General features: G+C 40.7%; 1 protein-coding gene across 7 annotated transcripts in view; it reads left to right on the forward strand.

The window, feature by feature from the left end:
• The window catches only part of TIAM2 (TIAM Rac1 associated GEF 2), a 90,972-nt gene that overhangs the window by 61,837 nt on the left and 2,558 nt on the right, over window positions 1–26,577 (forward strand). For all 7 annotated transcript variants that reach the window (XM_055713800.1, XM_055713799.1, XM_055713803.1 and 4 more), the window contains 10 exons: window positions 15,594–15,773; window positions 17,271–17,339; window positions 17,716–17,841; window positions 19,079–19,187; window positions 19,768–19,947; window positions 21,337–21,455; window positions 22,618–22,726; window positions 24,447–24,505; window positions 25,345–25,450; window positions 26,198–26,285. In XM_055713800.1, the coding sequence (XP_055569775.1) occupies window positions 15,594–15,773; window positions 17,271–17,339; window positions 17,716–17,841; window positions 19,079–19,187; window positions 19,768–19,947; window positions 21,337–21,455; window positions 22,618–22,726; window positions 24,447–24,505; window positions 25,345–25,450; window positions 26,198–26,285 (1,145 nt within the window). The remainder of the gene's footprint in view (window positions 1–15,593; window positions 15,774–17,270; window positions 17,340–17,715; window positions 17,842–19,078; window positions 19,188–19,767; window positions 19,948–21,336; window positions 21,456–22,617; window positions 22,727–24,446; window positions 24,506–25,344; window positions 25,451–26,197; window positions 26,286–26,577) is intronic.

Genomic DNA, 26,577 nt, shown 5'->3' on the forward strand with positions numbered 1-26,577 from the left:
TGGCAGTGGCATATCGTCCTTGCAATTGTTGGTTCTGGAGTTTGTAGGCGTACTGTTGACAGAAGAATAGAAGACCTCAGAAAATCTGGGAATTGAGTATGCCTGTCAGTGCAGTTAGGTTTAGTTGTGTTTAATCATTTTGAGAATTAATTGTCTGTGCTTCTGGTGCTCAGTTAAATCCTGGTATGTTCATAGTTGCCAAGAATCAAGTTCTTCCTATATCAAAGTAGCACTTGGCTGAATAAATAAAAAATACAACTTTTCCTTTAGCGACTCATGATTTCTAAGTGCAAACTGTATTGGTTAGAAATGTTTTCTCTAGCCCATGTTTTCTTTTAAGGTGAAGTTTAGTAGTCTGTTACTAACTTGCTTATCTTTACTTTGTATTTTCAATATAATAAAAATACACTTCTATGAAAGACGAACATAGCTAAAGGGTGAAATTTTACCATATAAGTAGCTACTATTCTAAGGTCTCTTTTAAGACTACTGTGATATACTTTTGGTTGCTCTGTATCTTTTAAGGATCATCGGAGATAAGTTTTTCTGAAATCATGCTAAATTTTAACAAACAGTAAGAAGGAACTTCTTATACATGCATGTGTCAGAGGGGGAAGATGTATTTTCACTTTAAATATTTTACAGATCATAAAAAAATACCTTAAACTGTGCAAATATTTCATATAACTTCTTTATATTCTCAGCTGTATCTTAGTGTTCTTTAAGAAACTTAAACCCAGTAAAAATAGCTAGAATGATGCTTTGCAATAATGGTAAAAATAGCCAATGAGTGCAGAATAGTTTTATGCTGGCATCTTCAAAAATTAACATTGCAGATGCAGAAACGGAAACTACTGTGATGAGAAGCTTTGAATGTTAACAAGAATTTGCTTTCTAAAGAATGGCCAGCTGGTTTGATTTTGTAGTGATTTTGAAATGGTGCTATATTTCTTTCAAATAATGAATAAAATTGATTATGGGAATAAGTTTGGTATAGAGACAGAAATTGCCTTTGCTTTGCCGTTGACTCTTAAAATAGTCTATCTACTCTCAAAACGGGTTATTGATCATACGTCAGTATGTGCATATGAGGACAAGTCTATCCCCATCACCTCTTAATAAAAAATAAAAAAGAAATACTACACATTGCAGAGGGAGAAAACTAACTTTTTTTTTTCCTTGGGAATACCATTCTTAATGCAATAAACAGAAATTATGGTTAAAAATCCCTGAACACCTTTCCCTAACATTGGCTGCTTTAGATTAGCCCAACTCATTCCTCCTACGCTCCTGTTTGACAGCCATGTTCACTTTCCTCCACCTGGTGAGGAAATGAAGAACTCATGACAAGTCTGGTCAGCAGAGTGCATGGCACCTTTGGCAAACACAAATCTGCATCTCCTGCAGGATGGAGCATATCCATCAGATGCTTTCAGCTTTTTATATAGATGAGGTACAGGTCGATATAATGGCCCTACTTGAAATTTTCATATTTTTATATATAGGGGAAAAAAGAAAGCAGGAAAAATATGTACTTGTGCATTTCAGAAGACTGCTTTTGGATGCTCAAATTTCCTATGTAAAATCAAATCATCCTTCCAGTGCTTTTGAAGCTTGTGTATTTTTTTTATCATGATGTCTGTTGTGGAAAGTCCTCCATTTGAGAGAGGAGCTTTTGCAAGTGCAGTGAGAAGTAGATGTTTCCATGAACTCTGCATGTCTGGGACCATGGTGAGAAATATGGGTTTTGGTTGCCTGCATACAGTCCCGCTTCTCATGCTCAAGGAGTCAATGTGCAAATGTGCCTAACTTGGATAACTGTTGAGGTTTTTAGTCTGACCCTTCCAATCTAAAGTGTGTGTGTGCTATTGAGCAGCTGGTTCATACGTCAGATGGTGCCCAAGAGGTGTGAATGCAGAGACTGAGACTGGGTCAGAAAGCAAACCCATCTTCCCACTTCTGCATCATCCAACTACCACAACCAGCTTCCCAAAACAATGCTTTCAACAGATGCAAAATACATGTGTCATGATTTTAAAAGGGAAATCTTTGTGTTACGTATTAGCTGATTCCACACGGCTGTTTCTGTAATGAAAATCAGCAAGTGTTGTTAAAGGGTTTGCTGCATTTGTGGTTTTGGCCCCTTGTATATACAGCATAGCCTTGTACTGGAGGGATGGTTTTCCTAAGTTGAAGAAATTAGTATTTTGTTTTCAAACTGTCTAAACCTGATTTTGGAGCACCTTCATTAGCAGTAGCACTAAAGCCATCAACTTTCAATGCAGATAGAGTAATTTAAGGGTAAAAATTCTGAGGTATAATATATATTCAAGTCTAGGTTCAAACCTGAGTGAAAGAATGCGTATTCCGTCGCTAGTCTGTCTGGAAGATCAATTGTTAAAGAAAAAAAGTGTGGTTTGACTTTAGGGAGAGGGAGGGTGCAACTGCGACAGTTGCCAAGGAATAGTGGAGGTGAAAGCAGTTAGTAATCATTACTCATATAGTCTGATCCCAGCAGAAAATTAATACAATTGTTCAATGTTTATGGATGATTTGGATGAAATATTTGATCTTCCGGAAGAACGCAAGTGGGTGGTAGAAATAGTGTTTTCCTGTGATTTGTTGCCTAGAAAACATTGTACAGGCATGTGATCTGTGGCATATGTACTGTGGGATAGTTCAGAGCACCGTTATTCAAAACACAGCCAACAGCCTTCTATTCCTATATAATGTAGTCCTGTATATTCAGTTGTGGCGATTCATTTATTTATGTAGATCTGATGATGACACTCATTCACTCTCGGAGATGAGGTAGGGATTATCAGTCTGAATGTGTGTATATAAGCAGTGGATGGATTATATTTTAGCAGGTGAACGTCAAGAAATGTTTATTCTTCCCCACCAAAGTTAAATAGTTTCCTAGTACGACTTTTCAGTGAGAAAGTTAAATATTTACCAAAATATACTGAATGAGAAGGAAGATTTGCAATGTTATGGTCCTTAAAACATAAAGACTGACAAGTACAAATCGTGTTTTGGTTACATTTGGGATGGTGTGGCAGTGTATGTATGTATGTTAACATAAGTCTGGTAGGTTTCAGAGCTGTATTTCTCTCTGCTAGTCAGTTTGTGACCCCCATGCCCAAAACATCTCCAAAGAAAGATGAACATTGAAATAAAAATGTGGGAAATCTTAAAAAAAAAAAGAAAAAAAAGTGTGTAGCCTTGTTAAGGAAAGACTGTAAAAATAAAAAAAAAATCAAAAATCTTAGAAGGCAAATGTTATTACTAATCAAGTAAACACCAATTGTTGAGCTACCTTGAAAGAAAGGCAAGCAGAAATGACCAGAAACTCAACAGAGGTCCCTCTGGGTAAGTAAAATAAGAGAAAGAAAAACTACTGGTATGCCCATATGGCCCCAAACCTACTTTTTGCACAGAGGCAATTCTAGTTGAATGATGTTCATGGTGATAGCTTCTCATTAGCTCTTTTTTGCATTGCCCAGGCAGTTCCCACTTGCACAGCATGTCATTAATTGCAGGAGAGCTGCCTGCCTGAAGGTTTGCTCAGCATACATAGGACATTAAGGATCTTTATTTTAATCATGAGAACTTCTCTTTAGCAGTTGATGAGATCCAAAAGCTCGGGGAGTAGTCTGCAATTAACATCTTTTTTTTTCCTGTTCTTTGTGGGAAGGGGATTAACAATGTAGTACTCTCAAAATCATGTATACCCCTCCACAATCCAAGCGTCCTTTCCTGCCAGATGCGAGATGCATTTAGGGAGTCTAAGAGCTAACATGGGAAAATAGCATGTTCCTCAGCAGTGGTTTTCCTTGATTCAGTTGTGCCTGGAGGAGACAGTTCTTCATTGAAAGCATAACAGAAGCCTGTGGGGAGCTCTGCTAATTACTGTGCTTCCCTTGCAGACAGCCCAGCCTGTGGTGAGCCCAGCCAGAGTCACTGGCTCCAGCAGCGTGGAGCCGCAGCCAGATCCCTGCTGTCACTGTGTGCCTTCTGAGAAGGGTAGCAGTGATACCAGTGAAATTGTAGTCTGTTAGAAGTCTGTAACAGCTTTGCTGTTTACTTATCTTATTTGCTCCCTTGGAGAAGTCACGAAACCCGATGGACTATAGGTTACAGAAGGTTTTTGCTGCTGACCCCAGTCCTGGATTTCACTTTGTGGCATTGATCCTGCAGTTCTTTAAATGCAGCAGAGCCACCCTATGGATGGCCCAAAATTCAATATAATAGTTGCCTGTCTTGGCTCACATAGTGAGGAGCCTTGAAACCATAAAGCTTGAAGCGTGAAAGGTGCTGTATCTACAGTGGACCTGGTCAAGCTGTAGGTGGAGATCTGTGTGCATAGTTACTAGTTGGGAAGCACAAGCATGGCGAGGAAGACAACCAAAGAGAGACTGTGCAGTTCTTGCATGCAGAGGTGTGAACTTGTGTTGCTCTGTTTTGTGCTATTACATTGAGTTGCTGGGGTTCTGGGGGTATTTGTTGTCTTTCCTCTGACTGAAGGAAATTTTCTTTCAGAAGTACTGTGATGGTTGTCAGTGTACAATGTTTGGATGTCCTGGTTTTGACTGGGAGAAGAAATTGTGTTGTATTGATGCTTGCAAATGAAAGCAGCCAGTGGGAGATGTGGCTTTTCTTTGTAGTCTTCTGGGAAAAATCCATGAGGCTTAACCTGCAGGTGAAAAGAGAAGCATATGACAGCAGTCCTGGGTCACCGCAACAGGAGTGTCTCTGGAGACGCTGATGACGTGACCGATGAAGGGCAGGAAGCTGCCTGGGAGTCACCACCCTGAGCCTCCAAAGGCAACCCCAGCCACTCGCAGTGCAGGAGGATATGATGGCAGCATTTCACTTTGCAATGAAAGGTAGCGATATCTAATCACACTTCTGACAGACCCAGGGAACTGGGTAACTCTCTCTGCCAGCTGTAGATTATTTGGTGAGTGTTTTTTAAGACTGAGATACTGTTCAGTTACAGTGTTAATAATAACACGCATATTTTTTTCTTGCAATGCAGAAGCATTTGAACACAATGCTAGCATGTGCTAACCTATGTGATGTGCCCAGCAGTTACCTATAGGACACAAAGTCACTTTATAGTGGCACAAAGTTGCAATACAGGATTTCAGACAAATACTGCACCCTGGGTACCATCATATACTTCAATGAGGCTTTGGTTCCTATTTTGTGCTGTCAGGAACATGTAAGGCCAAAGGTATACCTGAAATGCCAAAACTGAAAGAAATCTGCGACTTGCAGCAGATTCTGGAAAGTCAAAGATAACAAAAAGATACCTGAAAGGGCAGAAGAGGGAGGAGAATTAAAAAAAGGGGTCAGTTGAGTCAAACGCACAGGGAAGTTCCACCAGATTTTCATGTTTTGTTACCTGTGGTCTATAGCACTGTGTGCCTCTGTCTTTACTTGTTAACATGCTGTGGGCAGACAAAGACCTTCACCCACATGGTGATTACTTCCTTCTGAGACACCAGAATCCTTCTGTAGTGCCTAAACAAAACCCCACCAAAACCAGGGGAGAGGCTGATATGGAGTTCAGGGGGTCTGTGTTTGTCTTTACATGGGGATTATTGCATTTTAACATTTAGAATGTTTTGCCTGCTACTAACAAGAAGAGATCAGGGTTGCCCTCTCTGCCTCCAAACTAGCACACTGCAAAAATAGTGAAAGGTGAAAAAACAGTGAAAGGTGAACGCAACTGCAAAGGTAATGTCTCAGTGGTTGCCATAGTTTCTAATTCAGCACTTGAAAAAACTTTTTGCATTCAGCACAGAACACTTTGTGTGAGAATGTTACAAACAATATTTAAGATGCTTGAAATTAAAAAAGAATGAATTTTAAACATTTGGAATTTTAACTTTTTTTTAGCATTGGAATTAAAGCTAATGTCTTCACTGTGGTCAGTTATGCTTTGAAAATGCATTTTGAAGGCATTTGAAAAGCATGTTATTGTTATAAGCATGATAGAAAAATATTCAGAAAAATCATCCACCCACATTTATATAAAGCAAAAAATGGAGTCTCTTTAGATCACTGGAGAGATCTGGAGACTAGCTGAATTAAGCCTGAATTATAATGCTTGGAGACGACTTTTGCCAGAGCTCCTGTTAGTCCAGGGTATGTATGTATATATTGTATATTTGTGTATGTGTGTGTGTGTGTGTATACATACATACATATACACACACGCACTTAGATCTGGAAAATACGTGTTGTATATAACAATCATGTTTGTGCTTCACTGGTGGTCCAGACTGATGTTACAAAGCAGGAGCCCACAAGTGCTCAGAATTGTCCCAGGGGCAAGCCGCTGTTTCCTTTCATTCAAAATATATACAGACAGAGCAAAATTAGCCTTTTACCTTCATGCATTAAGGGCAAAAGCAGGATGGGAAACGAACTCGGTGCAGATAAGCGCACCTAGATATATTGGGACAATAGAGGGAAGCCTGTATTACGAAGGATGTTACTGTTATGGTAACTATCAAGCTTAGTGCCACTAAAATGGAAAGATGAAAACCAGATGTTTGCAAAGGGAATGTGTGTTACTTAAAGCACACAGGAACAAACAAAAAGGCTGTGCCATTTTTTTCAGTCATCTTAAAAATATTTCAAGGTGATTGATTATTTTGCGTGTAAATTTTACATAGGAGACATTCTTGAAAAGAATTTGAGTATTTGTTGTGTGCTTCTAGAGAAGAAGAAAAGCCGAAGAGAATGCTTTCATTCATGTGATTTATTTTAGCTTGTGCTTTTCACTTTTTTGATTTATCCAAGTCCCTCAATAGAAGTTGGAAGGATTATTAAAATATGGTTTGGTTTTTTTCTATGTATACACGTTTTTAAAAAAAGTTGTTAATTGGTAACATCTTTTAGCTGGCATATGGCTAGCTAATAACACAGGCTTAATTAGCAAATCTGGGAAAGAATAACTTCCTAAGATGGAATTTAAAAGGCCTGTCATTGTTTTTTATCAAGATTGACGATATTGCTTGGACATGAAATTTAGCAACCTTTTTTTCCCAGGTCCCAGTGGATGCGCTGTGTCTTAACACATATCTATTACAAAAGCAGAGCTTGAAATTGCCACGACTCGTGCTGACACAAAACAAAGAAACAGCACCTTTCCAGAAAGTATAGTTATACTCTTAATAAATGTGGATCTAGTGACCTGACTTGTGTTATTTTTAAAATGGCATCTGTAGTACTGTAAATCATTAGTTTCCACAGGCTAGTGATTTATTCCTTTTTCTTCTCATCAGACTTGTTCTGTGGATCCCTAGGGTCTGTGGACTGCTGAAGAGGCAACCACTGATGGTGGATAAGAAAAGTAGCCTTGTACATGCTGTGCAGTAGTCCATATAACTGGATTTTTAAACCAGGCTGCCAGGCTGTGCGTCCATTGAAAGATGAAACACTAGGGAGCAGGCAAAACTTCTCTCACTCCTTCAAGACCATTTCCTCAGTTTTCTGTTATATAGCCTTCTCACCCAGTGAATCCAGCATCTGCGTCCAAAAGAAAGAAAGGGCATAGTCCATCAGCTAAACAAGGGGTTCCTGCTGCTGTGATGCTTTCTGCCAGCCTTATCAGCAGCATGTTGTTTCAGGGCTCCAGCATCATTGTTCCTCTGATAGGCAGCCGCTCGGCAACTGAGCTGTATGGTTTGCAAATGCTGAGCTGTCAAGTTGCACTAATGATTTGGAAAGAGATGGATGTAAGTTTAATTGCAGTAATTAAAGGAGAAGGCTGCTTTATTCCCTTGCTTGTATGAAGGTGAATACCCTTGAAACATCTGAAGCAGCACACTCATAACCAAGGACGTAGATACTCAGGCTTGGTGTGTCGTTTGGGTTCAAGAAAAGAGTTTGCTAGAGAGCAAGAGATGATGGCAAGGACAGCGCTGAGCAAAACCTCGTGGCTCAACTTCTTTGCACTCTAATAGTGATGTGGTAGAGGCAACATGGGAGTTACTCTGTTTTATTATGCCGCTGGTATAGTTCTCCTTTTATTAATTAATTGCTTGTCAGTCTTGTAACTCTTCAGCTCAGTGGTGTCATGTCCCACAACGTTTAAAGTTGCATTGTTCTTAGAATAATCTATCTGTAGACCCGATTGGTTTTGTGTAAATATATCAACATGGGGGCTTTTACTTTCAAGCCTGAATTTATTACTGAGCACAGTTTAAATTCTTTTTATTGATGTAATTACAACTAAAAAGTTCAAACAAAGGACAAGCACAATTACGTAAAGAAATAATCCACAGAGCTGCCTATTTGTTTTTCATTTTATCATTGTAAAAGCATTTGTATGCCACACCATTTAGCAGCATATACCCTTGACAGAGAACATCAGTACCATCGATAATTCATGCTGACCTTCAGGGCAGTCAGCACCCTCTGGATATTTTTAGGTATTTGGCTAATTTTTTCAAAGCACCTGATGTTTTGTTTATGCAGTAAATTTCACAGGCACAGAGGCAGGTACATTTCCAGGGAGATAAAATCCGCCTTCCCTTGCTGTAACTGCATTTTGTCCTGCATTCACTACATCAAGCTATTTATAAAAAAAGCCTAATCTGGCATGTTTTCCCTGTATTTGTAGTAATAAAGGGAGGCACAGCAGGTCTGTTTGTGCTCTCATACGCTGCTTAGCCCTGTTACACTGGGACATTGACAGCGTCTCTGATTTTCGTTAATTGGCACTGAAGAGAAACGTGTGGCTGAGCTGAGAGAGAAGGTGTGTTCGTGGGGGATCGCAGCGTCCGTGGCTTCCTTCCGAGGGGCCTTTTCCTTTGGCAAAGTTTGTATTCACAAGCCACAATGCCCGCCTTCAGGAGGAGTAAAACCAGAGCGAAGAGTTTAGCGTTGGCTCGCAAGACCCAGCAGCAGGCAGCAGCGGCGTGCGGCTCCCTGCACAGGATGTTCTCTGTGGTGAGTTCTGCAGCAGCGTGGGTTAAGCTTGGGGGGTGCTGCTTAATTCGGCTAAGGTGGGTAACGGGGCTGCCAGAGCCTGCCAGGCTGCCTGTGCTTGATAAATAGCGAGTGTCCCAGCATTAATAATCAAGTAATGGATTCTGGTAACATGTAGTCAGTGAGTGAGTTTGTACCAGTACTCTGCTTGGGGAAAGGTTTGGGCTTTTTGAAGCCTGGGGGAGGGAAGGGTGGGTTGGTTGTCCGCACTGTTTGCTGCCAGGCTCAAGCAAATAGTTTCTTGCGTCTGTCAGAGAAAGGACTAAGTCATGATCCAGATTTTGACAAGAAGTGGGATGATTTTAACAAGATTCTTCGGAGAAATTTGGATGTAACTGCTGCATGAAAATTTTAACTATTTCTCTGGTTTTTCACAAATAATTGAGGATTGTGGAAACAGTGCGGGGGTGGGGGCAATGAGAGCTACAGACAAGGTACTGCTGGGGCAATACAAGAAGACTATATGTATGTTACACAGGTGGTAGAAAAATACGTGAACCTTCTGCATTAAAAATTGACAATATCAGGATAAGGACGTGGTAAAGGAAATGCCACTTTTTCCCAAGATGAGGGTTCGGGAGAATTTGCATTGTGGCCTTTAATATTACCTGACCAGAGTCTCATTGTGGTGACCTGGGCTGTCAGGGTTCTTCTCTCTTTGTTTTCCTGACGCTCTCATCTTTACATTTTGTGTGGTCAGGATTTAATATTCTGCAATGGAGATGACTTCTGTTTTGCCTTTGACTTTGGCATGTGTTGGGTCAGCTGACTTTGAAGACTGATTTTAGAGAAGCTGAGCACAGCATCTATGAGCTCAGTGGGAGCTGCTGGTCCTTGGGATCTGGTCGATGCAGGCTCTTGGGCCCAGGTCCTGCTGTGTGACTTGGTTTATAACTATCATTGCAGTCAAGTACCCCAAGTACTTATGGTTCATCCTCTATACCCAAGGAGAAAGAAGGGCATCTCTCTCTGCGTGGCAAGCGAGAGGGAAGATTTACCACTGTGCAATTCACATTAGCAGCTTGGGCACCACATCAGGCAGGTTGTGTCTGAGCTGTTTCACACAGCTGTATGTTCAGCCTTCTTTCAGGCCTTGATCTGTGCTGTCAGCAAAGAGTTACTAGGTCATCTGCCCCTCTTCTTGCTGTATGTGTGATTTCTGAATGAGGTTGGTGACGCTTGCTTGTGTTAGTGGAACAGGCTGACTTTGCTAATGGAAATCTCCCTGAAATTGGGAAATTCTAACTCAAAGGCATCATTCACTCTAACTCAAAGTTCATCATGAATTCCTCTCCCATGGTCTGGCAGGTAGTGTTTGGTAGGGCAGCTTTTCATAATACGATGTAGAGGGGTTGCTTCTCTCTCCTTAAAGCATCCCTATAACTATGCCTGTCTTACTGCTACAAAGGATTTGAGTGAGGATTTTAAAAGAATACCTTTCCTTTAGCAATGTTTTAAACACTTTAACTAAAATACTCGCAAGAGAGACAGTGAAACAAAACAGACACCTGAAACTTCAGCAGTGTCAGTCAGGAACATGTTCTGAGTGGCTTTGAAGTTGGGTCAAAAAGGAGAAGGACCAGAAGATAAGTGATGACTGAAGCTACTACTTTGTTTTTGCTTCTGTTGCCCGGAGCTGAGTGGCAGTCTTGCCCAGAAACCTATGGTGAAAATCCCATAAAGCATTTTTCAGTAAAACTGTTGACATTTTTCAGTCTTAATAAACAATTCAGAGGAGTTCAGGTACTATGTTGGTGTGTAACATAAGGTGAATTTTTTCAGTCATCTTTAGGGAAGCTAAGGCCTGTAACTTTCTAGCCTTGTACACTGCTTGGTTACTAAGTACTTCCCAGTCTGAGGATGACAGAGTTGTCTGTAGAGTGATGGACTCACAATAAAATGATGGCTGTTAGGGCTGCCTGCCTTTGTCCTGGAGAGATTCATCTCCTAATACAAAGTCACGGGCATCTCCAGAAGCTTTCTTTTTTTTTCCCAGAGTAAGGGATATAAAGAGGTCTCTGACCATTTGTTAATTTCATAAAATCACATGTAATTGTATTTCATCTGCTGACTGACATTCAGTCTTCCTGGGAATACATACATCATGCAGAGCTGAGCTGTTAGTTGTTCATTTTTAGAGGGTACAAGATCAGTTTGTTTGTGCAGGATGTTTTCTGAGCGTGCTTCCTCTTTGAATAAGGAATTCAAGGGATTTGTGATCACCCCATAGTGTAGTCAGTGTCCTGCACAAGGATACAGAAATCTCAAAACTCATCAGAGGACATGCATGGTTTTAAGCCCCCCAAGCAGTCTTTCTTAGGCTGTAGATTTTTCTAAGCCTACTCAAAATATTCCGTGCTATCAGTATTTCAAACAAACCCCAACTGACTGATGAAGTACATGAGGTGTATAAATGAGGGTAAAATAAATAGCAATGAGCAGAGATACCATAACACTAATTGACCTTGTGCAGCATTTATGCTCAGTCAGTATCATTCAGTAGAAATTCACAAGGTAGCCATGAAATTATTGTACTAGTGCTTAACCACTGCTGATTAATGTCTTCTGCTGTCTCACCAATGAATTTTATGGACATTTTTAACTCTGGTGGGGATAGCACAGCCTCAAATGATGATGTGCTTGTCTGCAGGGAGCAAAGAAAATCTGTCAGAGGCTCTATGTAAGAGCATCCTTTTGTTCATTTTAGAGGAATAATCTCTAATACTTCATTTCAGGACTGTTCTTGAAAATGGGTTGTGCTTCACCTCCGTCTGATAAGCTGAGCACCACTATGGTGGTTGACTGCTATGGGTCAAACTGACAATTATGTGGAGTAGAACTTTCCCTTCTAAGGATACTGTGAGCAATCCACATGCACAGGGAATACTCCCGGTAAAAGGATGTGGGACCTAAGTATGAGTCACAAACCTGCAGGGATGAAAAAAGGTTTCTTGAGGCTGCTTCTACACATCCTTCTGTCTTCTTAGAGACCAAAACAGTATGGGGCAGGAGGCTGCTTCCCTAACTGCTAGGTCTGTGGAATGGTTTGTACAGCTTTGTTGGAAGATCTGTGAAAATGGCCAGTGAAACAGTACCGTGCTGCTGAACTTCATTCTCCCTGGAATGCAAGTATTTGTTTTTTTCTATAAACCCTACATAAACTGCAGTTGTCTTTCCCAGCTCTGGCACTGTTAGTCTAAACTTTGGGAATTTTAGCTTTTTCTGTCCACTGTTCAGTGCCAAAGGTAAGATGAAGCTGTGTTTGATCTGTACATGTTGCTGAAAGTGGAAAGTGGCATACAGAAGTTCAAGTGATGACTTTTGGAGAAAGTTTGTTGCTTCCAGTGTGTGCTCTCCGCAGCTTTTCTCTGCACCCAGCTGCCCTGCAGCCTTGTCCACAGTCAGTCCTCAGAGCTTTTCTCTTCACCAATTTAAATATTTTCATTCTGATGGCCTGCACCATATAAAGGTTGGCATAAATAACTTTTTTACCATTTACTCATTACAGACAGTCTTGGCCGTGTGCAAATAAAAGCAGCTGTGTATTTGAGGAGTTGACCAGATGTATCTGAGAGTCAAATCTGCCTGTGTTAGCCATTGGCAGTGTCATTGTAATAGCAAATTCAGGGTTAATTCCCACCTTAATTCAAAATTACGGTGGGTGTACGTAGTATCAACTTGGGGCTTCTCTTGAAGCTTCTTGGCTTAAGGGCGGTGGACTGCCAAACTGCTTTGACATCCAGAATGCCCGTGTGGCTTTGAAATCCCAGCTGCAGTCAGTAACGGCAGAGGCTGGGGCTCTCCTGCCCCCACATAAAAGATATAAAAGAGATGTTCTTAGGGGTTGTCACTAGAGCCTTTCTAGAAAAGATCTGTTTTAAACAGCAAAAATAACAAAGAGCAGGACATTGTTCAGCGTGGGAGGCAGAAAGTGGCATCCAGAGCAGTGTGGAAAACAGGTGGAGATCCTGACCTGGGTGGTAAGGGAGTTTGGGGAAGAAATGTGAAGCAAGAATATTTTTTACTCCTCTCTACTTATTTGTTACTATGACGTTTCTCATAGATACTGGGCTCTTGGCCGAGACATTGTGATTTCAGTGGCAAAATGGGTGCCTGCATCCACTATGGTTTGTGCAGTGTGTTGGAGTGAATGTGAAATACTTCTGTCCAATAAGGAGCGTTTCATTCTTGCTTTGACCCGAACGTAAATACCACAGTGGGTACAGAGAATGGGACTGAGGTCTGGATTTTGCAGTCTGGAAGCCTCCCGTAAAAGGAAGGACAGAGAGCAGCACTGCAGGACAAGGACGGTATTTTTAATGCCAGTACTTTCAAAGACAAAGTGCTTATGTGTTCAGGAACATACTAAAGTTTGTAAAAATCACTACTTGTTGGCATTGTGGCTGAGAGGTAATCCCATGCCTTGGGCTTAGGCCAGTTATGCAGAACAATTTCTGACACCAAAATTACGTTGCTTAGGTGGTCAGGTAGTATTTATGTTGAGGAGTGTAATATATTTCTATATGCTTTCTTATTCAGTGGTTCTTGATGGCAGATGCAATTCTCTCCCCAAAGCTGAAGGGGATGGAGAACATAGCATGTTCTCCAGTGTCTGTCTGCCCCATATGTGAAGGTCATGAAGGACGAATAGAGGACTTCTAACTCCTCCTTGCAAAACTGCACCTCATGATGATGTTTATGACTCGCTTTCAATAGGCTGTCTCATATCCTTGATCCAGTGTCCTTTGTCAGGTATCAGGTTGATGTAAATCAAGCTGCCCACACACACCTTGAGCTGTAGAGAGCATAAAATCTGAGTCATTCTGATACAAATACAAAACCTTCTGACATCAGAAACAAAGTAAGCAAGAGTACTTTGGCATTCAGCTACTTAGAAGTTGCTTTAACTTTTAATACACACATTTCCTAAATTAAGTTGTCATTATTTTCAAATTGCTGATTAATTTTAAAGGCACAGAGTGACTGTGATTTTTAAATGTATTCCATCCTTGTGCAGCTGTGTCCTAATAAATGTTGTAAATACAAAATACATCTACATTTCATAGTCCTGCAAGCTGTCATTATACAGGATTGTGAAGATCGTTGCACGTATTAGTGAGGAAAGTATTTTTTTTTAGAGTGGTGGCATTGCTCAAAACAGGGGACAGGGAAGCTTCAGAGTAATACAGACTACAGGGCAAATATTTGACATTTTAACATTTATTTCCAGGTGTAAAGGATGTACCTGTGTTTTGTCACACGAGTGGCTGAGATTTTATATTGCTAGTGGCATTTAGCCTCCACCTCACAGAAGGCTTTGTATAGCTCAGGTCAGCTTCAGAATAACTTCTCCACTTGCTCATTTGATGGCCTGGTATGTTGGTGAACTTAGCTACAGATAATCAGTGGTGGATCAGGACACCCAAAAAGGACTACTTGAAACAGTGTGTGGAATAAATTGGTACAGATTAAGACAGTTCTGAAATGCACTCATGTCCTGATTTCTTCACTGAAGCAAGACTTTCACTTGAAATAAGGCAGCAGTCATAGTCCTCATTTGAACGCATTTGCTAAACAGCAGATAATACATGGCACAGCATATGCAACTGTCCAGTATCTTGAAGAGTGTCTGAAAGAGAGAAGCACTGAAGAAAAATTGTTTCATGCAGTATAAAGAGGTGGTGCTAAGGTAGAATTGGGGAATGGTAGTGATATTCTGGCTTTCAGTAAAAGGTCAGTAAGGAAGAGAACAGTGGAATAATTTTCAAATTAGGCATTAAAGATTATTGCCTGCAAATTTTGCTCTCAGATATTAGTGGTGGTCACGCAAGAGCAAACTACACAACCATTTCATAGTGTCAGAAAAATCTTTCTCTTGCATCTTTGCCTTATAACGTTAACTGTTGATGTTCCATCTCTAATTGCTACCTTGCTTGAAAATTTTCTGGTGTTTTTTTCATCTTTATCATTCTTCTAAAGAATCTCAAAGATTTAAGTTCCCATTCACCGGTTTTGAAATAAAAAAATCTTGGTATGTTATTTTCTTAGAGGAAAGTAATCTAAACATATTTCGACAGCCCAGGACATTGGAGTCTGAACCTTCAGCTCCACGTCCCATTGCTTGAAAAAAAAACCCCACAACACAGTATAGGTAGCAGATGACAAATAAAACAATTATTCTGGATGCTTAAAAGATCTTTATCTACTATTTCATTCTGTTTTGATGCAGTTGCAAAATAAGAGAGATGGAAAACAGTGTGATGTTAGCGCCATAAGAATCAAAGTACATGAGATGTCTGAGTGCGATCTCAACTTTTGCGTCCTACGAGCTTGTATCCGAAGACTAACGATAATTTGCACTGGAAAATCACTATAAAATTTTAATTTCATTTTACTGCTGTGATCTCGATGTGCTATAAATTCAAGCTGTTCAAAGCTATCAGGATACATATTTGACAAAAATCAATGGCATGCTCTGGCCCCCGAATCTGGAACAAGAGCAAAACTTGAGGAATTTAAAAATAATTGTAGTACAGCTTGTATTCTAAAACGTTGGCACTTGTCTCTTTCTTCTCATTTAACAGAGTGCGGAACAGATCAGTGCATTGTGCCGTAACTTCCAAGAAGTCCAAGCAAGCAATATGGAAGGACAGAAGGACAACCAGGATCCACCTCCACGGCCACTGGCTCGCCACCTTTCTGATGCCGATAGATTGAGGAAGGTCATCCAAGAACTTATGGACACTGAGAAATCTTATGTCAAGGTAAAAATAAAATAAAATCTGGCTAGCGACAGCCTTGCTTTTGAAGCTGACCATCATTTGTGGATGGTCTTAACATATTTCATGCTTACCTTTATATAATGAGCCTTCTACAAAGGCCATAACCTACAAAGTTTGCTTGTATAATTGTTCCCGTTGTTTTCAACAGGCTTGCCCCTGTCATAGAGGCTGTAGGATTTGACCTAGTAGCTTTAGTTCTAGTCGATTTGTATTTATATTGGGGAGTGGTAATTTGTGGGAAGTAGATACCTGCAATATGTTATCATAGGGGTTTCCCTGGGGGTATTTCCCTGTTTTTCAAGATGAAAATAAATCTGGTAGAAGAACAGAATAGAATCTACTACAAATTAGAAAAAAAGTTTAATTGTGGAAAGTAGTGCATAATCATTTTTGAATCAGCAAAGCCAAAAGGCACAACTCCAGTTGGTTATTTCTCCTCTGACTGATAAAGCCATAGTTTGTTAGATGTATGTCTTTTCTTTTCTAAACCCCAAATTCATGTGACTGGATGCCAAAAGAAACATAAAAACATGGATTTCATTGACCTTCAGCAAGGAGGAATTTACTGGATCTCAAAACACATACTTACAGATATTGGTACTTGCTGCAATAATGTATATGGAAAAGAAGAGAAAATGCTTTCAGTCTGTTCTTGTTCATACATCCACAATACACTAATACAGCCATATGCTGTAAAGCTTGAGGGAGCTTTACAGAACACAGACCCCCATGTATGTCCAGATGATGTTTCTTACAGAGGAATCGCTTGAACAAAGGCGTGACCATGGAGGTCGCCGACACGTGTGAGATTTTACACCAGGTAAAATCCTGGCAGGTTGCACATACTTGTTACGGCGTTCTCGGGGAGATGCTTGTTATTCCTTCTCCATAAGGATTTCTGACATTTCTCTGCTTGGGGTCGGAGGGCTCTGCAGCGGGCCCCAGCCCTGCCACCATGCTTTAGTGTGGGACAGTGACTCTTCAAAAGTGGCACCAATTCTTTGAAGAAGGGACTGAACAAGCCCTTGATCACATCTCCCCTGACAGCATAACTGAACACTTTAACAACAGAATTTTAAAATGTTATGTGTCCTTCTGAATATCACTACTGATGTTTAAATGAGTGGCTATTTATATGGTTGTTCTGACATATATGATTGAAACACTTGACGCTGTTTGTATGCATGGACTCTTTAGAAAGCCATCATCTGTAACATTTGCTCCTCATGCTATGCTAAAATACAATTTGTTATAATCAAGCTCTAAAGACTTAAGGATGAAACTAAAACATTACACTGAAAGCAGCTTTCATCTAATTTAGCAATCACTTCAGTGCTAACAACACGCAGGTGATTTTGTTACAGAAAAGGAATTGTGTCTCTAGTTCATTCCCAAAAATTACCCCTATCCCACAGCTGCTGCATAAAAGAACAATTTCAAACAGTTACATAAAAAGTGAACAATTTCTCTTTCTTGCAGGACTTGAGCTGCCTCTTTGAGCTGTACTTGGAGCCCCTTCAAAATGAAACCTTCCTTACCCAGGATGAGGTGAGGGAATAACTGAAAGATGCGATTTTCATTCTTTTACGGGTTAAGACCTTGGCACTTGGGGTTTGGTTTTCGTTGCTGAGAGCATGGAAAAAAAAGCAAACAACGATAATAATAGGAATTACACCAGTGCCTTTCTGTCTAGTGCGTGCATCACTTCTTTTTTTAAAAAGGTAATTGTTCTTCTGACTTAACTGCCAAGAGATCTTTGCTTTTTTGTAAGGATTTTTTTATAAAATGTGTTTGAAAAGTATTAACAAAGACATTATTGGCCTTTACAGCCTCTTTGTGTGTCACATCTCCTTAGTGGCCTGTTTTCACAAGACCGCTGTTAGGTGCATGGAGAGCTGTGTTTCATAACCTGATGTTTTCACAGATGGAGTCCTTGTTCGGCAGTCTGCCAGAAATGCTGGATTTCCAGAAGGTGTTTTTGGAGACACTTGAAGATGGAATATCATCTTCCTCAGATTTTAACACACTGGAAACGCCATCCCAGTTCCGGGTGAATATTTAGTCATTTAATACTTTGTTCTGTGCCTGCAAATGTTTGTGAAAATCTGCCTTTAAGAACTCCAGGTTTCATATGGTTGCTTTTATGTTTGAAGCTTTGCTTTGGATTACTTGACATCTACTCCACAGTGAAAGATAAGTGCTATTTTTCATGGGTTTATCTTCTGCTTTCCCACGGCAGAAGATGCAACATGGAAGGTGCAGAGTAGACTTTTTGAGTGTACTATCAACTAGCTACGCTTATGGTGCAGAACTCCCTTGTAGCGTAGAAAGTTCTTGTTGCTGTGCTGAATTCTGCCCTGCCCTGTGCTCCCCGCTGTGCCCAGTTCACCCTCCACAGACTGGGAGCTTTTCCTGTTAAACGCGGCATGAGTTTCTCATGTTGTGAGGTCCGAGAAGAGGGCCTGCGAAATGTAGATGGCTGTAGGCTGTGTCACGGTGGCACCACCCAGTACCTGCTCTAACTGGGGGCAGTTGGGTCCCTGGCGATGGAGTCACTGGCTCAGGACCGGGTAAGACTGCTGGCAGGTCTCCCGGACACTTCTTTCCTTTTGTGGAGTAAGCATTGATTAAAAAGAGGGGAGAGGGCTGCTTTCCTCCTCTCCCTCCTCCTTCTCCCCCTCCCCCTCCCTCTCCTCCTCCCTCGCTACTCCTCCTTATCTTTGCTTTGGGAAGCATTTTTCTAAAAACACGTTCCTTATGATTCAGTCCCTCCCACATTTTCCCAACTTCCCCTTCAACCAAGAACATCAGAGGTGTCCTTTATTTACCATGTGCCTGAAAGAAGGAAAACAGCTGGAAAGCCATCCTTTGTGTTTGTTTTACACTGTCCCTTCTGGCTTTGGCGCTTTTATGCCTTGCTCCCTATTGCTCGTGTATTTTCCCAGCACGACATACCCTGTTACATGTCTGTTGATTTTTGTTCCTGTTCCTGTGCTGCCTGAAAGACACAGTAAGGCAGAATATCTGCTGTGGTGTTACCTGCTCAGGGAGAGAGGAGAAAGTTGCAGGCTTTGCCTAAATAGGCTGAACTTTGCACTCAGAGAAATACAAAAACATCATGGAGTTACTACCAGCAGTATATTCATGTAATATATTGTTTTGCATATATATATATGAAATGTATAGAAAGATATTAGATAATCACACCGTTAAGTCTGTGTGTTGTGTGCCTGAAAATTTAATTAGGATTCTATTATGAATTAATATTTTGATTGTGTTGATTTCAGAAATTGCTGTTTTCCCTTGGAGGGTCCTTTCTGTATTATGCTGACCACTTTAAACTGTACAGTGGCTTCTGCGCGAACCACATCAAAGTTCAGAAAGTTCTTGAGAGAGGTAATTTAATGTCTTCATTATTGTAATTAATTTGCATGAATTTCAACTGCAGTGAACTGCTGTAGCAAATCCTGTTGACTTGCAGAGAACGTTGGTACAAAGCAAAGACTAATTGGGTATCTTTCAATAGGAATAGCTGAGATCTGGGGTTCTGCTGAAGTCTAGTATAGAAAGGAAGGGATAAGATTACTTTTGTAACATCCAGGCAGTAGCCTGAATAGTTACAGAAACATCTTTCACAAATTCATGCTGTCTGCAGATCCAGCTCATGCTCCAAAAACCAGCAACAAATGGTAGAATGAGTTAGGAATTACTTCTGCCATCCACTGCAGTGCAGTGGAAGAATTACATTGAGGAATAATCTCACCTTGGTGTAAGTGACCTCGTAGCCCTTATGTATGTTATTGAATGCAGGAAATGATTATGACATGAATAGTGCAAACTACTTGGTAAACCATCTATTGAAAAGGGTGAGACTTTTGGTGCTGGTTACGAGTTGCAATTCTGTGCTTTCAGATTATTGTAGCTTCACGATCATGACTTCCATGTTCATCTAACCAACTCTTTTATTTACCTCTAGCCAAAACAGATAGTGCCTTTAAAGCCTTTCTGAATGCTCGAAATCCCACAAAGCAACACTCTTCTACACTGGAGTCATATCTCATAAAGCCTGTTCAAAGAGTGCTGAAATATCCTTTGCTTTTAAAAGAGCTGGTGTCTCTGACAGACAACGAGAGTGAGGAGCACTACCATTTGACAGGTAACTTCTTTTTTTCTTCTATAGGAATGAATATGAGTTAAGTTTCATTTCCGGCTCTTTCTGAAGATGCAGGTGGCCATGCTGGCAGATAGCACAGAACTTGTCAAAACCTAGAAAGAATTCCCTTCCTCTCCTTAAAAACATTAAGTAGCTTTTTCGTGCTTGTTAGCAACAAGTCCTACTTGGTATGTCCAAGTGCCTTTGAGAAGTAGGTATGCCCAGGATTTGCCATGACAAATAGGACTAGGGTCTTTCTCCTCAATTCTTGCACAGGAGCATGTCAGGTCATAGTGTTGCTTTTTTTCCCCCCACTTGGGAAACACTGACCAAAGCTCCATCTTGTGGTTATTACTCAGTTCCTGAAATGTGTTGGAAATTTAAGAGCACCACAAAAGGAAATTGTTTGAGCTTTGGCTGTGACTTCTGCTTGCGTAGAATAGATGTGTCAAAGCTTTGCAGTCTGCCCATGCAGAAAGACTTAGAATTGATTGCTTTTCTGGGCTCAGGTGCTTGGGGCTTCACCCTGGCGAATTCCAGTTCAGGTCTGTCAGCACTTGGTAGATGAAAGTCTAGAGATGTATTTTATGCATTGATTGTCATTTTAACAAAATAGACTCCAGCAAAATACGTTGTCAGCAAAAAATCCTGAGGCTGTAGCTGACTTCAAAGGGAGCTTCTAATACTGTTCCCTCGCCCTTACAGCCAAGCCGGGGGTGACTTACTTGCAGGTCAGGATGGGTGCCAGACTGCTAAAAGGCTGCACCATTAAGAGCTGGCAGGACTAGAGAAATGAAGGACCCTTGTCCAACTCCTTTCTGAATTAACACAGAAGTCTGATGAAAACTAATGTCATTCTTGCTTGGAAAACAAAATTTAAACAAAACCTGGCCACCAACACTTAATTTCGTGGATACAATCCATGAGGAACTTGTACAACCTAGCACTGTATTTCTTTGTCCATTCTGTGGGAGCCAAGCGCAATTTGTTTCTCTTAAAGCTCATCAGATGACTTATGCTAAGATGGGTGTAGATTACTCTAGAGATTGTAGTGGCCCTATACATGCAAGATTCAAAACTTAACCATGATTACTATCATGTTGCTGTAAATATTATTTACATCTGGAGGCTTATCACTGGAATGTTTATTGCAGCCTTTTCAGGCACTTAAGACACCACACAAGCATTTTTCACTTACTCAGATCAGGAAGCATTCCCTTTACTGTTGCTGTGAAAAAGCGCTGATAAAAGGCTAGAATTCTCCACCAAAGCTTGGGAACACTGCAGCATTTTGCCTGCCTCAAGTGGAATTCAATAAAAAAATGTCATGTTTAGAAAATACAATTTGCAATTGAATTACATAGCTGTCTATGAAATTTTTAAACCTTATAGAAGCGCTGAAGGCAATGGAAAAAGTAGCAAGTCACATCAATGAGATGCAGAAGATATATGAAGATTACGGCACCGTGTTTGACCAACTGGTTGCAGATCAAAGTGGAACAGAGAAGGAGGTAAGAGAAAGAACATGTTTTATTCACTCCTGATGCATTATCCTGCTTGCCATTGGGTCTTTCTCTCTTCCTGAGGTAAATTTTGGAACTTACTTGGGCTGGGATTCCTCCATTCTCCCTTAATATTTTGATTTCCATTTCATATCTGCCCATTGAGTTTCTTTTCGTCAGTAGGTTATGGCAAAATTTTCAGACAGCTGCCAGAGCCGCCTTCTGGACTGACAAGAATTGCAAGCAGGAGTAGACAGTTCTCAGTAGGAAAAATCCTCCTCTTGTCAAATGTTGCAGAGATTATCTGTGCTCCAAGGCGCTCAGATTTTATGCTATAGAGTTCTTAAGATATTATTTCACCCGTAGAAATGAAAATGGCAATTCAAGGGGTTTCACATTAAGGTCTGTTACTCCCATTCTCTACACTTCCAGTGCTGAGGCATCCACGGGTATTTGTCAGAGCAAAACCCATTAGTTAAAAAGACTGTGTGCCTGCATCTCCCACAGCTGGGGCAGCAAGGTCTCAACTTAGCCATTTACATCAAACGGTTACTAAGTAGATCAAATCTGTAAAGGTGGAGATGAGATATGAGAGATGCTGGCTCCGTTGTTTTATTTCCTCCTAGTAAAAGCCGAATCACCCCCATTAGCTACCTGGTTTATCACAATTTATGGGGAAACAAAACTTGACAGCCTGGGAGATTCTTCACAGCCTTACATTGTGTCCCATGAAGAAAGGAGCCTCAGAGAGCAAGACCTCCATTAATTCTGCCATTGGCAGTGTCATGAATACTAATTACTCTATAGAAATTAAAGATACTTACAGCTAATAAATCAGCCAGTTCACAACTGGCTATTCGTAAGTGACAGATCATCAGATCAACTTAATATTCTTCTAAGTTATTAATAGTAAGAACTTCTATCCAGCTTCCGTAACTTAGGGGCTGTTACTTTCTATAGCTGTTACCTATTTTAAAAGGGGGATTACTCACACTCTTCCTGCCATAGTGCAGGTTTCTCTGCCTTTCTCTCTGTACATAATAAAACAGATCCTTAAAGTTAGTGATGTGTACTCATTTATGTTTTACTCACCTACTTTACTGTGGATTGCAGCACTGATGTATGTATTTACACTATTTATTTATATTATCTATGTTATTATTTAATACAGGTGACAGAGCTTTCAATGGGAGAACTTCTGATGCACTCTACAGTTTCCTGGCTGAATCCTTTCCCATCGTTGGGCAAAGCAAGAAAAGACCTTGAACTTACAGTGTTTGGTAAGTGTCCTCCTTAATGACTCTCTGCTCTTTCAAATCTAAAGATTACCACATTAAACCTTCTCCAAGACGAAAGCCACCATCTCCTCATGTGATGTGTAGGGCAGACTGACACCTGAATACACAGTTGTATTTCCCAATATGAGAAAAGTTTCCATTCGTTTGTTTGCTGTTGCTGTTTGCTCTGTAAGCCAACCTCAGCTGTTCTGCTGCCGATATGTAAACTAGGGAAATCAACGATTTTCAAGAGGCAGTATTCTCTTTCGAACAATCTAGTAAACCAAGTTTTCGAAGGAGGCTGGTAGGAAAATCATGATTATTCTACTCTTGTGAATTCAGGCTAACTTCTGCTTTACAGCTACTGCATCAAAATCCCCGTCCAGATTGTTTTAACCTGAAAAATGGATGTGGAAATGAGAGCATACACACAAGAGTTTTATTTAATAGTATATATATGATTAATCACTTAATAATTACCTGAATAATTAAATCTTCCAGTGAAACAACTTAGACACTTTTCCATTTTCTTAGGAAAATATTTCTTTAAAATGTCATTGGATAAACACCTACAGAACAACTCCAAGTTGACAAGAGGCAAGTTTCTCTTTCTTAGGGTTGTCATGTGCTCCTTCCATGGGAAGCATGGCAAGTTAGGGGAGAGGATGCTTCTAACAGAAGAACAAATAGGAACTACCTGCCAGGTTCCTTGGATGAGCTTCTCAGCGATCCACGTGTGCCACCCACTTCCCAGCAGGATATGTATGAATGAAAAGGCTCTGGCCTGATGCTTTAGCTTGGACTGCTCATCTGCCACTTGGGAAACTACGTTTTATTCTCACCTCAAACCCTATGTGGGCAGCTTAGAAAATGCACCTAATAGGTGGAACTGAAGGAAACTGCCAAGCTCTGGGCTCAGTGCTGTGCTCACTGTGTTGCATCTTGGCTTCACATAGGGATTGAGACTCAACTGCGCACTATTGCTTCCTCTCCTCTTCCACTAGAAGGGAACATGGACACGTGAGCAGAGATAGAGCTACACTACCCTACAGTCTCATCTGGGATGCAGGAATGCTCTGCAGAGCCATCCCTGATTTCACCTGCGCAGCTTCAATGCCCCTGTGTTTCATCTTACAGATGAAAGAGAACATGTCCCTGCCTCCCTGGAGACTGAAAGATTAGATAACATTAGTGAGCCGCTCCATTCGCATGTTGTGGAAGCCAGATATTTCCTGCAGATGGAAAACTGGGAATTGAGATGTTTGAGTTTCCAAATAAACAAATGCTGAACTGCAGACAGAACAGACTTAGCATCCCTTTTCACAGCACTCTCTTGCTACAGGCCCTTCATTCCACTTGAAAACATCCACTGATTACGAAAAGAAAACCTGAACCTTTATATTTAACCTACGCCTGCTGTATTTGTTTATGTGAAGACTTACAGGAGACAGGTTGCTAGTCATTTCAAAATAAATGCGCAGAGTGGCTTAATCCTTAAATATTCAGAACAAAATCTTGAAGTAAAAATACTGCCATTGCATGAACAAGTGTAGGATGACAAACCCAGCTGGCATCTTAATACAGGGCAGGTGCTTTTCTATCAGTTTGCTTACCCCATTCTTCACGCTCCTGTGACAACAGTAATCAGCTTCTCCAAGGTAATATTTTCTTTGAATAATACACCTGTAATTAAAAGTTTTCCTTTTTTTTCTTTCTTTTTCAGTTTTTAAGAGGGCTGTAATACTGGTATATAAGGAGAACTTCAAACTGAAAAAGAAAATGGTAAGTCTGGTGCCAGTGGACGTGGTGGGTATGTATGCACAGGATCCTACTGCAGTGTGACAGGGACCACACCAGTGCTGAGGGGCAGTGACTGCAGTGAAATGCCACTTTCCCTCGCTAGGCTGGAATTCTAGCTGTCACAGCTAGAACAAGTGCTCAGTATGTGTGTAGCAATAAATATTTTTTGTTAGTTAGTAAACAGCAGCATTTTCTCTGTATGAGCCCCGTATTAGTTCTATCAAGCGGAATATGAAACATTGTCCTGTGTAGGAATCGTGAATTCTTCCAGGTGGCATTTACAATAGCCTACCTTAACAGTGTGTGTAGGTGAAAGACCTCTATTCATAGACCTTTGATCACCCTGGGGGGAAAGGAAAAGGGGCGTTATAAACACAACCTCCTCTGTCCCCTTTTACAAAACTGGAATGCCAAGTCAAGTCCTGAGTACCAGTAGTGAAGTCCTGCACCACGCTTATCATAGCAGATGGAGGGGCTCTAAAAATAGCAGCAACAGTAACATGATTAATGTATTCTGCTAATCAACAGTCTGCAGGTACCTTCATGGCCAACTTGTTCCCTTACTTGTATGTACTTACATGGAAAGTATTACTTTATATCCATTAAAAACAAGTGCTTTTAAAAGCTGAAGCAATTACAAATGCCAGTAGTTGTGTCTATCCCCATTTCAACTACATTTACAGGCACGTATTTTGGTACTGAAGGAAACAGTCTAATAAATTTAGTTTCTCTTCAGAGGCAGGTCTTTTAAGAGTAACTCAAAAAAACCCCACTTTTTTTACTTCTGCTTCTTAGAACTATCTGCTGTTTTTCTTTTGCAGCCCACTAATGTTCGTGCTGCACATAACTATGGTGACTTGGATCCGTTTAAATTTCGTTGGCTGATTCCTTTATCTGCTCTTCAAGTTCGACTGGGGAACACAGCAGGTAATTCCCTCACATTGAATATTTCAGGACTGAACTTTTCTGAGATTCTGTAATACTGCTTCTTTCATGTGTCTTTCTGGAGCTTATGGAAACAGGCAGGTGTAGAGAAAAATAGTATCTATTGTTGCACTCAAGAAGGTACAGGCTTGATATATTAACAGACTTTCTTCATTTGGTTTGTTGGCTTCTTTTGTGAGTTCAGGAAGATGCAACATGATGTGAAAGAATGACAGAATGGAAATCCCCAATGAAAAGATACCATGAACGGGAAGGTGATTTACCATGGTTGATGTCCTGGTGACACCCTTATGCTGTGTGTGTGCTGACCCTTGTGTTTTTCCAAATGTAGAAAAGTTGACTGTCATCTCTGGTAGTAGAAGGTTGTGGTTTTATTTTTCCTTTAAGTTGATCTTTATGATCCTCTCCAGTTCTTTATCTTCTGTAAAGTGTCACTAGGTGTTTAGAGCAAATAAATGCTTTGCGCACCTGGGAGAAGGCAGCAAGAGGGAATAAGAATAGGGGGAAGCAACTCTCCAAGAGAGAAGTTATCAAAGACAGCACTAGGCTGCTGGAACAGGAGAGTTCAGGGGACCTCCCTTTGGGTTCCACCTTGGGTGAGACCTTCTGTGGATCTACCCATGGCTATGTTAACACTGCCTTCAGGAGTGGAAGAGCTCTACACTGGTCTTTCTGATGCCGAAGGTTTTGTAAAGTATATACAAAAATAATGTTTCCTTCCATGAACAGGAACAGAGAACAGCTGTATCTGGGAACTGATTCACACAAAGTCAGAACTAGAAGGCAGGCCAGAAACAATTTTTCAGTTGTGCAGCAGGTAAGCTTTACCTAGAGGTTGTTTTTGACAAATCACATTAATGGAATTAAAAAATTAAAAAGATTTTCCCCTGCGTGACCTCTGCATCAGCACTTCTAATGCGGCTGTCACTCTATGAATCCAGGCACTATGCCAGTGTTCAACTGCAGAAAGTATAACAATTTGAAAAGGGATTGAATTTGGTGCAGTGATCTGCACAGACGTATAATCATAACTTCCAGTACAATATGGGCAGAGTAACTGATTTATCAGACTCTCAGTTGGTTAGCAGAAATTACCTTCTGATTAAAGA

The sequence above is a fragment of the Falco cherrug genome, chromosome 6 (genome assembly GCF_023634085.1).
Source record: "Falco cherrug isolate bFalChe1 chromosome 6, bFalChe1.pri, whole genome shotgun sequence".
NCBI lineage: Eukaryota > Metazoa > Chordata > Aves > Falconiformes > Falconidae > Falco > Falco cherrug.